Below are 15,178 nucleotides of genomic sequence, written 5' to 3' on the forward strand. Positions count from 1 at the left end.
GGTCTTTTCACCTATAAGGGCTGTGCCAGTCGAAAGTGCAGTGCCCTTTCATGTTTTCACACAGCTGTGGGTGTCTTGGTAAGATGTTCATCAGCTCAGCAGTTGCTCCAGAGGAGACAGCAAAGATAAATGTGTTGCATTGCCTCCATAGCTGAAGGGCAGGTGGTTCCCCATTGTCAGGAACATCCTTATTTGGGCTCCTGGGATTTTTCTTCCCTTTCTGAAGTGAAGGTGCCTGGTCATTACCTGATGCTTTCCAGTGGCTCTGGGGAATCGCTTTGGTGTGTTGTTGTTTCATTCGTTTTACTTTTTTTTTCCTTACTGTAAAAAGCAACCATGGTGAGTTGCTTTTTACAGGCCTTAAACTAAAAAGGAAAAAGCTTTTGGTTGTAGGTGTTGAGAATCAAAGAGATTGTTGATCGTTGTAGGTTCTCTTTGTGAGATGGTAACAGAGACAGGGAGAGAAATGACTTCCATGTTAAGGAGGGGGCGTTGTTAAGAAAAATTACAAAATATTTCTTTACAAAAAACAATTTTATCTCTGTTTCTGTTTTGCTTTCTAATTCCTACTTCCTGTCCTACCTTTGTCTATTATTTCATTTTATCAGTATTTCTTTTATTTACCTGAAGCTCTATACTTGATTATCCTATATCTTACAGTTTTCAATTCTACACTGTAGAGTCTTTATTCTGTATTCTGTAGTCTTTCATACTCTGATTTCTCTTCTTTTTACAGAGCCGGCGCTATACTGTATTTTATCTTAATCTTTAATTTTCCCTTAATCTGGTCCTTGTGTACCTGGGCCTTTAAAATAATGCCTGGCCTTTCCTAGACCGTGCAGCCCCCACAGTCACCTATGTGCCCTGTTGAAGATAAATGGGTGCTGTGTGGATGGTTGAAGTTGCTTGATCTGGGCTAGCCCTTGAAGGCTACAGCTACTGTTCTGGGGTTTCAGATAATGGCAGGCACTCTGGTGCCAGGGCCACTCTTTTAAAAAGTAGGGATGGGTACCTAAGACCAAACCAAGACTGATCTAAAAGAAGGTGTGAGTTATTTGTTGGTTTCACCGCTTCCAGATTCAGATCAGCATTGCTGGAAACAAACTTGGCTGGGAGGGTCTGGTGCTCCTTAGAAGCAAAACCAGCTTGTGTATCTCATCCCTGCTGAATTGCGAGTTGTGCTGGGATCTGATAAAAATCCACCCCAGCAAGTCCCATTACTGCATGTTCTACTAGATTTATGGCAAGGGAAGTACAGGTGTGTCTCACCTTCTACTTCTGTGTACCTGGATACCTTTTTGCTTAGCAAGATGCCAGTGATCGCTAGCCTCTTTTCCACATGCACAGATTAGAGTGAAACAATGCACCTGTGTTGTCCAGGTTTTTGGATTTGGGTGTAGATCAAGTGATGTGCATCTTCATTCAGGCCAAGGGTCGCCCTTAGCCAAACTGGATGTTGGGAGGGGGGCACACTAATATATGGGGCCAGGACAGAAATTGAATTTGATTCAACTTAAGTGTTCCCCCTGTATTTAATACATTTCCTCCTTCTATCCCATTAAAAATTATATGGATTTGATGGCTGTTCTTGGAAGGGCTCTGGTTATATGTGGTCCTGGAGTGACACAGCAGCTGTCCCTTTAGGGACCCCGATATAGTTCCTGCTATTAATGCCCCCTTGCTATCCCTGTTGCTCCTTTGTATTAGAGGTGGGCAGTGAAGTGGTTCTGTTGCACTTTGCCAGAAACCCAGAGGGTCATCCATTGTGTCCTTATGCCATAGCTTATTTTCCCTTTCCACCTTCAAAAACTGCCTGTGTGATGCCAATATCCCCCTTTGCCAGTGTAAATGTTAGATTGCCCTCTCGGTCACCCATTCTGTTTTATTTTTCTCATTCCCATTTGTGCGCTCTTCATGCCTTGTGCTCCCCAAAGTTCACACCCCTGTGCCAAGTATAATCTTGTTTCTGTCTGTCGGGTTTTTGGTTTTTTGTTTTTTTTGCTGTGACCCATTTTTCCTTTGGCCTGGCAAGGGATGGCCTAAGGCATTTGACATCGTGGAGCAGCAGCTCTTCGCTTTGTATAGTTGCCCCCAGGCCCTTTGTAGAGTCAGAAAGGATGCTAGAGCCCAGTGTTAGAATACGCAGTGCTTTGTTGCCATTGCTAAATACATTATTGCTAGTTTCTGCAGTTGAGCCAGCCTTGGACTCAGCTAGTTTTGATAGGCCCAACGCAGGCATGCCTCCGCTCTTCTCACTCTGAACTCTCTTTGCCCTGTGCTCCACACAAGCCCCTCTCTCCTGGCAGGATGACTGCAATTTGGCTGAATGCACTATGAGTTAGTAAGTCCATCTTCTTCAGGCTGTCCCGTTTCAAGCTGCAGGCGGTGGTAATCATACAGCCAAAATGTCCCCCTGGAGATTAAATAAATACATTCCAGCACCTAGAAAACCTACACATCAGAAAGTAGGTCTTAGCTTAGATTCTTACCTCGATGCGTTTGGGGGGCTTAGGGATGTTTTTCAGTTACGCAAGTGACACCCCTTCCAGCAGTTTGAAGTGGAACAGCCCAGGCAGAGTTTGACTTGGCTTTACTTTCTAGCCATTTGCTTGTGGCAGGTTTACCTGCTTCTCGCAGAACTGCCATGTCTTCTTGTTCCTGCGTACCTTCAGCTCTTGCATGCGGTGTCCTGGGGGGGGGGGCAGCTTACATTGCCCACTAACAAACATACCAGTGCCCGTGTGATTCCCTGGGCTGTGTCTTCTCGCTCTTTCCCTGCCTGCCCCAAACATCGTGGGCAGGCATCCATCTTGTTTGCCTGTTTCCCCGTCTGCTCCGTTCTTATGCAGCCCTGGAGTTGTGAGTGATGGGGCTGTGACATGGGGCCCTCTCATCTCCCAGAATGGGAAGCTTTCAAAGAACAAACGGAAGAAGCTGAAGAGGAAGCAGAAGCGGCAGAGCCAGCTCCTGGCTGAACGACTTCGGGACCTTCAGCAGCTGGAGGAACTGGCAGCTACAAATGCAGGGACCGGGAAATCCACAGTGACCACAGGTAAGGTTGGCGGGGCAGACTGGCCCACCGCAGTACAGCCCGTTGCCCTTGGGGCCGTCCCTGCAAACCTGGCAGAAGCACATGGTGGATAGTCGCAGCGACCATATTTCCTCGGAAAAAATAAAGGACAAACCTGTAAAAGGGGCAAATCTGAAAAAGATTCATAAGGATTAAAAAAAAATTATTATTGTTGATGTTTATAACTTTGCTTCAGAAAGGAAAATGCAGGAGCAAAACCAAGAAAAACTTTACAAAAACACATGTTTTATCTAAAATCAAACAGGATATGTAAATTCATTTTAAAGAGACAATTCGATTTCCATATTTTTCACATGAAGGTGAAAGACTGTGCATTAAGTGGTACCACTTGTACAGTAAAAGTTAAAAGACCAAAGTAAAGGGCAAAAGTGATTTTTCAAAAAATAAATCTAAGGACAGCTTTCTGAAATAAAGGACTGTCCTTTATAATAAAGGGCATGTGGTCACTGTGTGGATAGTGTGCAACGTAGTACTTTTGACTCGCTTTGCATTATACTAACTGTTGATTTTGCACTGATGCACGTTTGCAAACTTGGCTGATACATGAGCCTCTCTTGATATCTTACTATGTGCTATGAAAACATTTTGCTAGGCAGCCTGCTTTATTCTTGTATGTTTGTCCTTGTGTATTCCACAGTCTACTTTCAGCTTTGCTTAGTAGTCACTTAGAGTTTGGACTGAAACTACAAATAAGCCCAAGTTGTTAATACAGGCATCCTGCCACATAATGGTAGTTTTTTCCCCAGAGGAAGGAATAAATGCCTAACTACAAAAATTCTATAAATTCTTATTCAACTGTTATATGTATTCAGTTCTTGATTTGTTTACCAGCAAAACTGCAGAAGCTCTAGGTCAGTGTTTCTTAAAGTGTGGTCCTAGAATCCCTGAGGGTCCCCCGAGACTCTCTCAGGGGTCTTTGAAATCAAAATCACTCACTAGCCTATGTTGAAAAATAAAACAATATTAAAATCCCATCAAACAGTCATGAGAAGCGGTAGTAGCAGTGAAGGCCTCAATTTTTATTTTTAATACGGTAAATATAGATAAATATAACCCATACAAACAAAAGTTCTTTTGAGGTCCTCCATAATTCTTGAAAGTGGGAAGGTGTCCTGATAGAAAAAAAGTTTAAGAAACACTACTCTAGGTGATCCACACAACCAAGTCATAAAAGCAATAAAACCTTCATAATAAAAATTAAAAAAAACTCACAATCCATACAGTTGAGGTAACACATTGCTGATCGAGTTGCACGCAAAGTGGGAATGTTCAAAAGGGAAAAAAAACAACATCCAGAGTTTTCTAGATCCTAACAACCTGCAAAAGTAATCCAGAAATTTGTCATCATTCCATACTGGAATTTCAAATCACTCTTTGTAGTTCTAGAGCATATTGTTCACCAGCACCAACTCACCAGATTTGAAATAAAATATTTGATTTTTAAAACTCCGAGAAAAAGAGATTGTTGGTGATGCACGCAAATAACATACGGACAAGAAACCTGATCTGTTTTTATCATGGTAGCCAGGCCCAGTTGGAAAATCTGATAATGATAAATAAGAAGAGCTATCTTGATCAGACCAAAAGTGGCCAACCAGGTTCCCAAGAGAAGCCCACAAACCCTAGTGCTGCCTTCTTTCTGTTCCCCAGCAATTACCCTTGAGATGCGTCCTGCCTCTGAGGCAGGGCATACATGGCCTTGGGACTAATGGAATCTGTCACCCAGAATTAGCTTGTCTAATTTCCTTTTAAGATAGCCAGGCTGGTGGCCATTACTATATTTTACAGAACTGAATTCCATAGTTTAATGAAGTACTCTACCAAGAAGTAGCTTTATTTCTCTGTCCTGAAACTCCTCGTGTTGGATGACCCAGGTGTAAGATTTATGAAAAAGGAAATAAAAATGAGATTCTGATTTTGGATATTTGCTTTTGAGACTTTGAATAAGACATGGGGGTTAGAGGGTTTTGTCAGGCACCCCTCTTCAGTGCATTTTACTTTACTCTAAAGCGTGGCTCTGCCTTTTCCTCTTGGCTAATGATGTTTCCCTTCCTCTTACTGGGACATCTTGATCTTCCATCATCTTCTGCAGAAGGGCATTGCAGTTGCCCCATCTCAGTCTCTGGAGGGGGAGAGCCCTTGGGGGGATCTCTGGCCTGTAGCCCCCAAAGCCTGACGTCGTCCTCCGGCTTCTACACACACAATGCCTACGACAGCTGCAATGGGCATTCCCCACCAGGAACCTCCAGCCATCACTTCAGCCCTGACTCCACCACCTCCGGCTTCTCAGGATCACTCTTCTCCGGCTCAGCCTTGTCAGGCATTTCTAACCAGCGGGAGCGCGGAGGGCTTCTCTCACCCAGCAGTGAGTACTTGTTCCAATGTCGCAGGGATGGGGAGGCAAAGAGAAATAGTGGCCAAGCATTGCTGAACATCCCAGCTTCCTACCTTGGCAATCACACACTACAACCCTTTAGCCATGGCATCTCTTCCCTTCTTAGCCAGACTTTCTTAAAGTTGTGGTAGCACATTATCCCTGAATTAAAACTCCCTCTTAGGCCAGATTCCTATATGGCGGCGAGCCGGTGGTGGCTTATTCAACCAATTGGGGTTGAACAACAATGGCTTAGTATGATGTGTAAATCAGGTCTGATGGGCTGAAAGCTTTAATTGATGGTGTTTCTGGCACTTTCTAAGATGCCATTTTCTGATACCATTCTGACTTTGGTGATGATTAAAAGATCTATTTATATCAGAAGCAAAGATCTAGGCAAGAGACTTTGTTTCTGAATGCTTTCATTTCTTGTGGCACAATAAGGTGCCTCAACATTTGGGTGGGGGAGAGGGGTTGGAAGCGCTCCAATTCAGGCCTGCCTGGAAGCTACACATAGTCAGTACTAGATGCTGAAGGAAAAGATGCCAGACTTAAAGAAGCTGCACCATTTCTCAACCCTGTGGATATTCCGTAGAGACCAATCCATTGTTTTTCAACCTTGGCAGCTTTAAGATGCCCGGACTTCAACTCCCAGAATTCCCCAGCCAGCATAAACTGATGTATTTAAGAATGGTATAGGCTACTTGGTTTAGTACAGATGTTTTTATGCTGGTGGGAGGAGCTCCTGTTTTGATTTTTTTTCTTACACTCCCCATATGATGCTAGAGCAGCATTTCCATTCTAGAGAGGAGGTATGTGTGTTTTGATTGCAATTCCTTACAATTGTTCTTGTTTGTTGCCCCTTTGTTCTTTTCTACCCTAACTGTCTGGGCAGCTTTTGGCACCTCTGAATTTTTGGTGAACCCTTTGGAACCCCAAAATGCAGACAAGATCAGAGTGAAGATTGCAGATCTGGGCAATGCCTGCTGGGTGGTGAGTAATTAGAGCAGATGTCTTCCCTCTCCCCAGTAATGGTGGCTGCCTGTGGAGAATGGAAAATTAGGGTTGCATTGCAAAGGGTATTTGGCTTGTTTAGGAACTTAACAGAATGGAAAGTAATGAATACTCTTAGGGGAAGAATAGGGAAAACTTAAGGGGGTGAAATAGTGTTATATGAGAGGGAGGTATTTGGAGCCATAGAGATGAATCTCTCCCTTTCCTAGAGTTGAGAAATTATACAACAGAAACAACGCAGTGGAAAATTACATATTTGCAGAGTTCAGAATTACATGCTGTTATTTATTAACTATGTATTCCACCCTTATTCTAGTAAGGTTAGGGTGATGTATATGGAGGTACAGGTAGTCCTCAGTTAACAACCACTCCTTCAGCGACCATTTGAAGTTACGACGGTGCTGAATGAGTGGCGGTTATGACTGGTCCTTGAAGTTCCAGCTGTCCCAGCACCCCCATGGTCACTTGATCACAAACCAGCTTGCACTTACAACAGTTGCAGCGTCCCGCAGTCATGTGATCATGATTTAAAATCTACCCTGCCAGCTTCCTACAAGCAAAGCCAGTGGGGAAGCTGGCAAGAAAGGTCACAAGTTGCTTAAGTAAATCTCCCCCACCTGCACACCCTCCCCCAGCCCCTCTGCACTTGCACTGCATCTCCCAGGCCATTCACGCACCCTCTCCTACCTGGCAGCAGCCACCCCAAGCCCCACCACACCCATGCCACATCTTCCCCACCACCTGCACACCCTTGTGCACCCTCCCCAAGCCTCACTGCACTTGTGCTACGCCTCCCTGGTCACTTGCACACCCTCCCTCACCCAGCAGCAGCCACCCCAAGCCCTGCCACACTTGCGCCACACCTCCCCAGCCACCCTCGCACCCCCTCCCTCCCTCCCCCACCCAGCAACAGCTGTTTACTGCCTGCCGGCCTGCTTGTGAGCCACCTGGGACTTGCAATTTCCTGCCGGCTTCCCCATTGACTTTGGTTGTTGGAAGCCGGCAGAAAGTTGCAAGGATGTGCCCCCTTAATGACCCACGATTCTCGCTTAACAACAGCAACAGAGACTGCGGGGATCACCATCGTTAAGTGATGTGGTCACGTGATGTTGTGCTTTACAACCACATCACTTAGCGACAGAAATTCCGGTCCCAATTGCCGTCATAACTTGAGGACTACCTGTATTCTTGTTGGAATCCTGTCAGGTATCCCAGGCTGAGAATGAGTGACTGACAGTGAAGCCATCCAGGGACTGAGCGCTGACTGTTCTGGCCAGAATCCAGCACTCTGCTATATTCCTGTTTACTTTCTTGTAGTACAGCTAAAAATGAAGCAGTGTTTGTAAAACATGTGGAACAATAATAAATCATAATCTTGTATTTTTTGAGAAAGAGAGAGGGAGAGAATTTTTTTAAAATGCTAATATTAATAGTTGCAATATCTGGCATCTTTTTGTACATTTCTGCTTTGCTTTAGTTCACTTACCACAGCAGCACTTAGGCTGCTATTTTTGTTATCCTTTTTAAATAGGTGGTATAAACTTTACCCAGTGGTTGTGTTCAGAGCCACCCTCATGCACAGTTAACTGTTTAGTCTGTTTACTTAATTTGTTGTTGTTTAGTCGTTAAGTCGTGTCCGACTCTTCGTGACCCCATGAACCATATTGCGCCAGGCCTTCCTGTCCTTCACTGCCTCCCTGAGTTTGCTCAGTTTCATGCTCATTGCTTCAGTGATGCTATCTAACCATCTCATCCTCTGCCGTCCTCTTCTCCTTTTGCCTTCAATCTTTCCCACCATCAGGGTCTTCTCCAAAGAGATCTCTCTTCGCATTAGGTGACCAAAGTATCTGAGCTTGAGCTTCATTATCGATCCTTCCAATGAGCAATCAGGGTTGATTTCCTTTAAGATTGACTGGTTTGACCTCGCTAAATCATGAAGTAGCTACACTGGCTGGTTTAGCACAACATGGTAGGCTTAAATGTGGTTGGCTAGCTTGTAGTTCAGTATGTCATGCGAACGTATGTCTGGGCACTTTTTGGATGCACAGACTTGAACTCTCAGAATTTTCAGCAGTGGCCAAGTTGGCTGAGAAATTCTGGGAACTGAAGTTCATATAGCTGGAGGTGCCCTGGTTGGGGAAGACTGGCATAAGAAAACTGACTTTATGATCCAGTTTTGAACCAAGGATTTTCTGGCTCGCATTCATAGAGCAGAGGTATGTACGACCTTGATAAATGCTTTTCACCAGTTCTGCTTTTGCCAAGATAATGTAATATGCAAGGCAATGTTGCCTGTAGCTTAATTCCTAATTTTCTATAACAAATGTCTTGCAAGGTGTTTTTCTTTTTACTTACTTCCACTTTCTGGTTATATTGCCAGGACACACTAAACCACAATGTCGCCAACCACATTTTAGCTAATCTGTGATTAGTTGATTATGTGAAGACAGCCCATGCGATAGGCATGTTTTGCTCTCTCTTGAAAGGCCAGAGAATTGGGTGGAGTAAACCATGGTTCAGTTACCATGGGTAAGTGTCATGTCAACACAGCCCTTGTGTCTACCTTACTAAAAAGAACAGGGAGACAGAGAATTATTTGGAGCACTTGCAGATGGAATAAAAACTTAATGAGAAGAGATTTTCTGCCTCAGCATTGAAGTCAGAGAAAAATTGGGAACTGAACTTCTGTGTTTTCCACATAAAGGGCTGTCTTCTATTTTGAGACTCCATGGGATGTCTCCGTTTTTTTTCTCATTGTGCTGTGGAGGAAATTTCAGAATGACGAATCAGTTTTTCCTCACCCTTAAGCTTTCCATGCCTTCTTTTTTCGCTGAAGAGATTCCAAATGCTTCATTTCTATTTTCGTTAGTCCCTCAAACTTTAGTGAGAAGGTGGCAGATGTTTAACATATTAAATGCATTGATAGTCCCGAGCGCAAGAATTATACAAAAGTTTGGCAAAAGCCATTTGTTATCAGGAGCAAGGCAGGCTCTGTTGCTGGGAGAGCCATTTTGGGGAAGTAAATTGGGGTGGGTGGTCTTGTTGGGGGAATTAGACATGGCGGGAAGAGTACAGTGGTACCTCGGTTCATGAACTTAATTCGTTCCGCGACTCTGGTCGCGACCCGAATTGGTCGCAACCCGAATCAAATTTTCCCATAAGGTTCAATGTAAATACGGTTAATCTGTTCGGACCCCTCCGAATTTGGTCGCGACCCGATTTTGGTCGTGTCCCGAATCAAATTTCCCCATAAGGTTCAATGTAATTACGGTTAATCCGTTCTGAACCATATGTTGTTGTTTTTTTAAACTGCAAAAATATGAAACAAAATACAGTACGAAGAGAGAGAACGCTAACCTTGCTCAACGCGACTTCTGGCGTGGAGGACAGGAAGGCGGGTGGGGAGGCGGTTATTGCTTGGAGGGAGAGTCCCCCTCCCTACAGGAAGCCACGACCACGTGTCACGGGAGGGAAAATGGCCGTGGATCCTGTTTGTCACCCGATCCGGCGTTCGCGAACGGAGGCAAAATTTTGCGAACGGAGCTGTTCATGACCCGAATTGGTCATGAACAGAAGCATTCGTGACCCGAGGTACCACTGTATTTGGGTTACTGTTCAAACGTCCGTTGTCCAAAGAGTTGACTTGTGGAGGATGTATGCTGTGCACACACACAAGGGGGTGGATGGCTCTTCATTCTGTGCTTCATTTCTTTAGCACAAGCATTTTACAGAAGACATTCAGACTCGCCAATATCGGGCTTTGGAGGTCCTGATTGGTGCCGTCTACAGCACTCCAGCCGATATCTGGAGTACAGCATGTATGGTACGTTCAAGGGTTTCTTCCCCAACTTCTGTGTTACTTTTAAGCCAAATTCTGCTGGCAATTGCTTTTATGCAGAATAGATAGAATAGATTTTTAATTCCAACACATCTATCAGTGTAATTTGCAGCTAACCACTGGCTGACATACTTTTCAAGTTCTGCTGTGAATTTCCTTGCAACAACAAGTAATTTTGTCACCTAATTCATTACCTTATAAACCAACTGGCTCACAGTTTCTTCACCTCCCTGTGGTGGTTGTGATAATAAGCGAACTTGTTTTAAGTTGAATATGTAAAATGTTAGGTAGTTGCTTGTTTGTATTTATAAGATAATAACTTTGCATTTAAAGCAGTAAAACAGAACAAAAGCCCTTATCAAATCCTAAATGAATTATTTTAGAAATCTTAATCTAATCACCCAAAACCAGTAGGTAGATTTTTCCTATACTTCATGGACAGATAGATACTCTTAAACTCACAGTAAACAACTTCAAAAAGCTTCTTGTGATGCTTTTAAAATATGATCAAGTCACGCGTGTGAATTGTGTGTTTAGGAGTCACAACCTGGATAAATCACCTGAAATCTTCGATGACATTGTCAGTAGTCTGAGGGGGTAACCTACCACTCTCTGGTGCTGATGAGTAGCACGTTGCTGATTCCAGCCTTAAGCTAACCATGTAATCGCGTGTGCTGAAGCTGATTTTAGATGACCACTGAATAATACGTAAAAATCATGCCAGTGCAGTCCTCCTGTTTGTAGCCTTGGGATCTGATTTTTAGGGTGTGATGAAACAAATATTCAAGCACTGCTCATAGCTCTTGATGAAGTGTTACGAATTGGTTGAGAATTGGAATCCTAAAGATGATTCATCTGAAAAATCATGGGCTCTGGGGAAGGGGAGATACCTTTTAGCTCCACGGGTACTATTATCCCTGTAGACAAGCATAAATTCCCTCTCTCTTTTATTCGGCAGGCTTTTGAGTTGGCAACCGGGGACTATCTCTTTGAACCTCACTCTGGAGAAGATTATACAAGGGATGAAGGTAGAGAGCACTGGCTCGTTGAACCAAGGAGGGTGGTGGGTGTGGGGTGATGCCGCAGATTTGCATGTAGCGTGCTGGAACACTGGAGGGTTATGCTGGGAAAAGGAACTGGACTGACCTTTTTTGAAAATCTGGCCATGAAAGGAAATGCTGAGAAAACAGAGTTTCAGTGTGGAAAGGGAAATGGAGAACCCATATAGATCTGAACTGGGCAGGTGAAGATTTCTAGGGATATGTTAGTCCAAGATCACTCCACATTAATTATCCCTCACCATCTTTTATATTGCTACCAAGGAGGAATCCAGCATAGGTTCTTTACCTGACATTCTTTTTTTTCAATTTGCATCCCCAGCCAGATATTCAGAGATCTGGAAATAGCAGGCAGTGTCTCAGGCTTATAACTCCAGAGTTCCCCTGTATTCATAGACTATAATATAACTGAGTGGTCGCACCATACGTGGCCTCATGGCACTGATGCTTTCCTTCTTGCAGATCATATTGCCCACATTGTTGAATTACTTGGCGATATTCCCCCCCACTTTGCTCTTTCAGGGCGCTACTCGCGTGAGTACTTCAATCGGCGAGGTAAGTTGGAAAAAGTAACATTGGAGGGTGATCTTTTAGAGTAAGGTTCCTTAACCTTGGCCACTTGAAGATGTGTGGACCATGCTGGCGGGGAATTCTGGGATTTGAAGTCCACACATCTTCAAGTGGTCAAGGTTGAGGAACAGTTTTAGAGGAAACTTTGTTCCAGTACATATGTGTTCAAAGCTTGCTTATAGGAAGAGGGTTGAGAAAGGTAAAGTTCTACTGAACAAAACCTGGTATAGGGTGAAATAAGCTTGGAAAAATTTAAGCTTTCTGATGAACTAGTAGAAACAATGGTCTATCCACTTGCAGTAAATTGCATGAAGGTTGCAATGTTTATTGTGGTGGGATCTAGAATGAAGTTGCTTTCATGCAGAAGCAGCTTCTAACACTTTATGTCACTGCTATTTGTCGGTGCCTTTAAGATATGACCTGCTGACCATATTCTCCATTCTGATTAACATATAATATGATGTACTTAGATGTTCTCGTGTACCTGTGGCCTTGTACAAATGGTGAACATAGAATATGTTAGATCTGTCTTCTGATCACTTCACAATGTTACCGTGTCAGCTGAGGCCTTTCCAACTTTTCCATTCATTTGCCTGTCTTGCCAGGGGAACTACGTCACATAAAGAACCTGAAGCACTGGGGACTCTACGAGGTCCTGGTGGAGAAATATGAGTGGCCTCTTGAACAAGCAGCCCAGTTCACGGACTTCCTGTTGCCCATGATGGAGTACATCCCAGAAGAGCGTGCTACAGCTGCCCAGTGCCTCGAGCACCCATGGCTAAATTCTTAGGGACAAATCTTGCTCAAGCAAACTGATTGATGAAGTAAGGGGACTCTGGCCCACATGGAGTTTCCTGGCTCATGGTGTAGCCCTCTTTGCTGGAGTGATGATGTGGGGAGGAAGAATTCCTCTTAGTTCCAAGATTGGAGACTCTGGCTGATTAAACCAGGGTTTGTATGGCTGGACTGGAATCCCACACATCACTTTGTGGCTACTTCTGAAGCACAAATGGAAGATGACCGGGATCCCTTGCCCACACTTTCGTTGCATATGCCTTCTTGGTTGACAATGGCCATCTTCTCTAGGTGCCGTTGATTGATTGATGCTGTTTGACTGTTTTTAACCAATTCTGAGATTACTTGCAGATTTTTTTCTCCCTTTTAAGGTATATGTTTAAAGGTTCCCACCCTTAAACTAAACAAGTGTGGCAGAAAAGTAGTTTGAGAGGGATGGATATGTGCAAGGTATTAATAGGTGGATGGTGAGTTGGACGTGCCTGAGTGTTGGAGCAAGAAGCTGGAAACAGTTGCCGATTTCTTATTCAAAAGCTTTTTTCTGAAGAAAATATATCCCTTCCCCTGCCCAAACTTCTAAGCCTCTAGGAAATGTGGCCTTTTTTGAGCAAAACCTGTTACGCAAGTGAATGAAGTTTTGTAGAGTTACATGATGTTGACGTAGAAATTCAAAAGTGGAAGTATTTAGAGGGGTGAGAGAAAGAAGCCCATGGAAAAAGAAGTAGAACTATGTCAGTAGCAAAGTGGAAGAGGAAGGATTCATACTCCAGTGGGTTCTCAGTACCTAGATAATGCTATCAGGCATTTGCTGGGAAGATTCTCCAGAATTGTGATCAACAGCTGAATAAATAGAAAGATGTAGTAGTATCCCTCCTCCTTCCATGAGCATTTATGGTTCCTTCTTCATATTACTAGGCTACAGCCCCTAATATGCATGCTCTTCACTATTCAGGGGCTGAGTAACTGCTCATAATTTGGTATTTTGAGAACCTCAACTAAAAAAGTTCTAGCCCTCATTGCGGTTGGGAAAACATTTTTGCAAAGGTATGTAGTAATTTTTTTAGCAGTCTGGTTTTTCTATATGCCTTGTGATGTCCAATGTTTTTACTTCTACACGGTTTCATTTCCTTTAGCCCATTTTTTATCCAATTTTTGAGATGATTAGGAATAGAGAATAATCCTCGTATCATTGGTGTTTGCAGAACTTGGGGGGGAAGCAAGCTAGCTGTATGTGTGCGGTTAGTGTATTTTCATGGTGGATGTTTGGGGTTGTTCAAATTGTTGCCATCTTGGGCTGCTATTGCAACTCCTGTCCTGATTTTCAACACTTGCTACTTGTGATTAGCATTTTTTTTTTCAGCGAAAGAATGGCTGCTCCCAAAGGCTTGACCCAGATGAGCAAAATATTCAAGCTACTTTGTGCCTTTACAATGGAGCCTACCTATTGTTTGTGATGCACTGAATAGGGGAGGAAAAGTGAGAACTGTTACATATAAGCCTTTCTCTCCCACTCCTCTCCCGAGTGTCCTAGGAAAGGAAAGGAATGCGAAAGAAATAAAGATCTGGAGCCAGGCGTAAAGGCAATGTTCCACGCCCTTCCTTTTCCTAGAGATACAATATTGGAGCAAAGTCGGTTGGAGTTAGATTCCTATTTCTGTGGAAACTAAATTCAGCTGTCAGTCTGGAGTCAGTGGTGTAAAGCTGGAACTAGAAGACGTGGTTCTGATTCTCCTGAACACTCCAGTCTCAACCTGTGGCAGTGAATGGGAAACATCTGGGTGAAAATGTTGTTTATACCAAAGTTGAGCTGCACCAGAACCAAACCCAGTGAGAGCGAGGCAACGCTGTTTTCTTGCACTGTTATCTCCCTGATGAGAAGCCATGGCCTTGCTTTAGAGGAGGCCCATGTGTGCCAGTGTTGGGGGAAAGTATGTGTGGAGGTGTTTTGAATGCTGTGCTGTTACAGGGATTGAATTCAGAATTTTTCATTAAAATATTTGCAATAACGTTTGGATCTTCTTTTCTGCGGACAAACTGTAACAGGGATGGGAGCAGGAACAGCCCAGTTAGAGTTTCCTACAAGGACAAGGATTTTGAAATGAAAAAATGTTTGCAGTTTTGGTGTTACTGTCTTAACAATTAATACAGCTGTTCTCATTTAAAAGAAAAGTAATCCTGCTGCAGAACTCAGCATGGATTTTAGAACAAATTTGGACAGTTGAGCAAGACCAGCTTAAAAGGACATTAAAATTGCTAGCATCACCTTCTGTGCAAATGGCATCTAATGCAACGGTGAGTGAAGTGTGATGCCTCTAGCTGGTGGTCACTGAGCTCCAAACGTTTTTACACTACCTCACGTTTGGTGAGATCTTATAAAAATTAAGGCATTTTTATTGTATTTATTTTTTAAATAACATTTATTGAAGCCTGTAAAATCA

At 43.5% G+C, this 15,178-nt stretch overlaps 1 protein-coding gene across 3 annotated transcripts in view; it reads left to right on the forward strand.

Annotated features, from left to right (window-relative positions):
* Positions 1-14,746, forward strand: part of SRPK3 (SRSF protein kinase 3) — a 30,962-nt gene extending 16,216 nt beyond the window's left edge. For 2 of the 3 annotated variants that reach the window (XM_088137773.1, XM_025165533.2), the window contains 7 exons: positions 2,850-3,052; positions 5,184-5,456; positions 6,361-6,458; positions 10,195-10,302; positions 11,276-11,345; positions 11,838-11,930; positions 12,551-14,746. In XM_088137773.1, coding sequence (XP_087993899.1) covers positions 2,850-3,052; positions 5,184-5,456; positions 6,361-6,458; positions 10,195-10,302; positions 11,276-11,345; positions 11,838-11,930; positions 12,551-12,735 — 1,030 coding nt within the window. In that variant the 3' untranslated portion in view covers positions 12,736-14,746. The remainder of the gene's footprint in view (positions 1-2,849; positions 3,053-5,183; positions 5,457-6,360; positions 6,459-10,194; positions 10,303-11,275; positions 11,346-11,837; positions 11,931-12,550) is intronic. The other variant, XM_088137774.1, reaches the window with a different exon arrangement.
* Positions 14,747-15,178: the final 432 nt, after the last annotated feature.

Source organism: Python bivittatus, unplaced genomic scaffold, assembly GCF_059951505.1.
Source record: "Python bivittatus isolate LINGU-HERP-01145 unplaced genomic scaffold, Pbiv_v1 ctg000220_np1212, whole genome shotgun sequence".
Lineage (NCBI taxonomy): Eukaryota > Metazoa > Chordata > Lepidosauria > Squamata > Pythonidae > Python > Python bivittatus.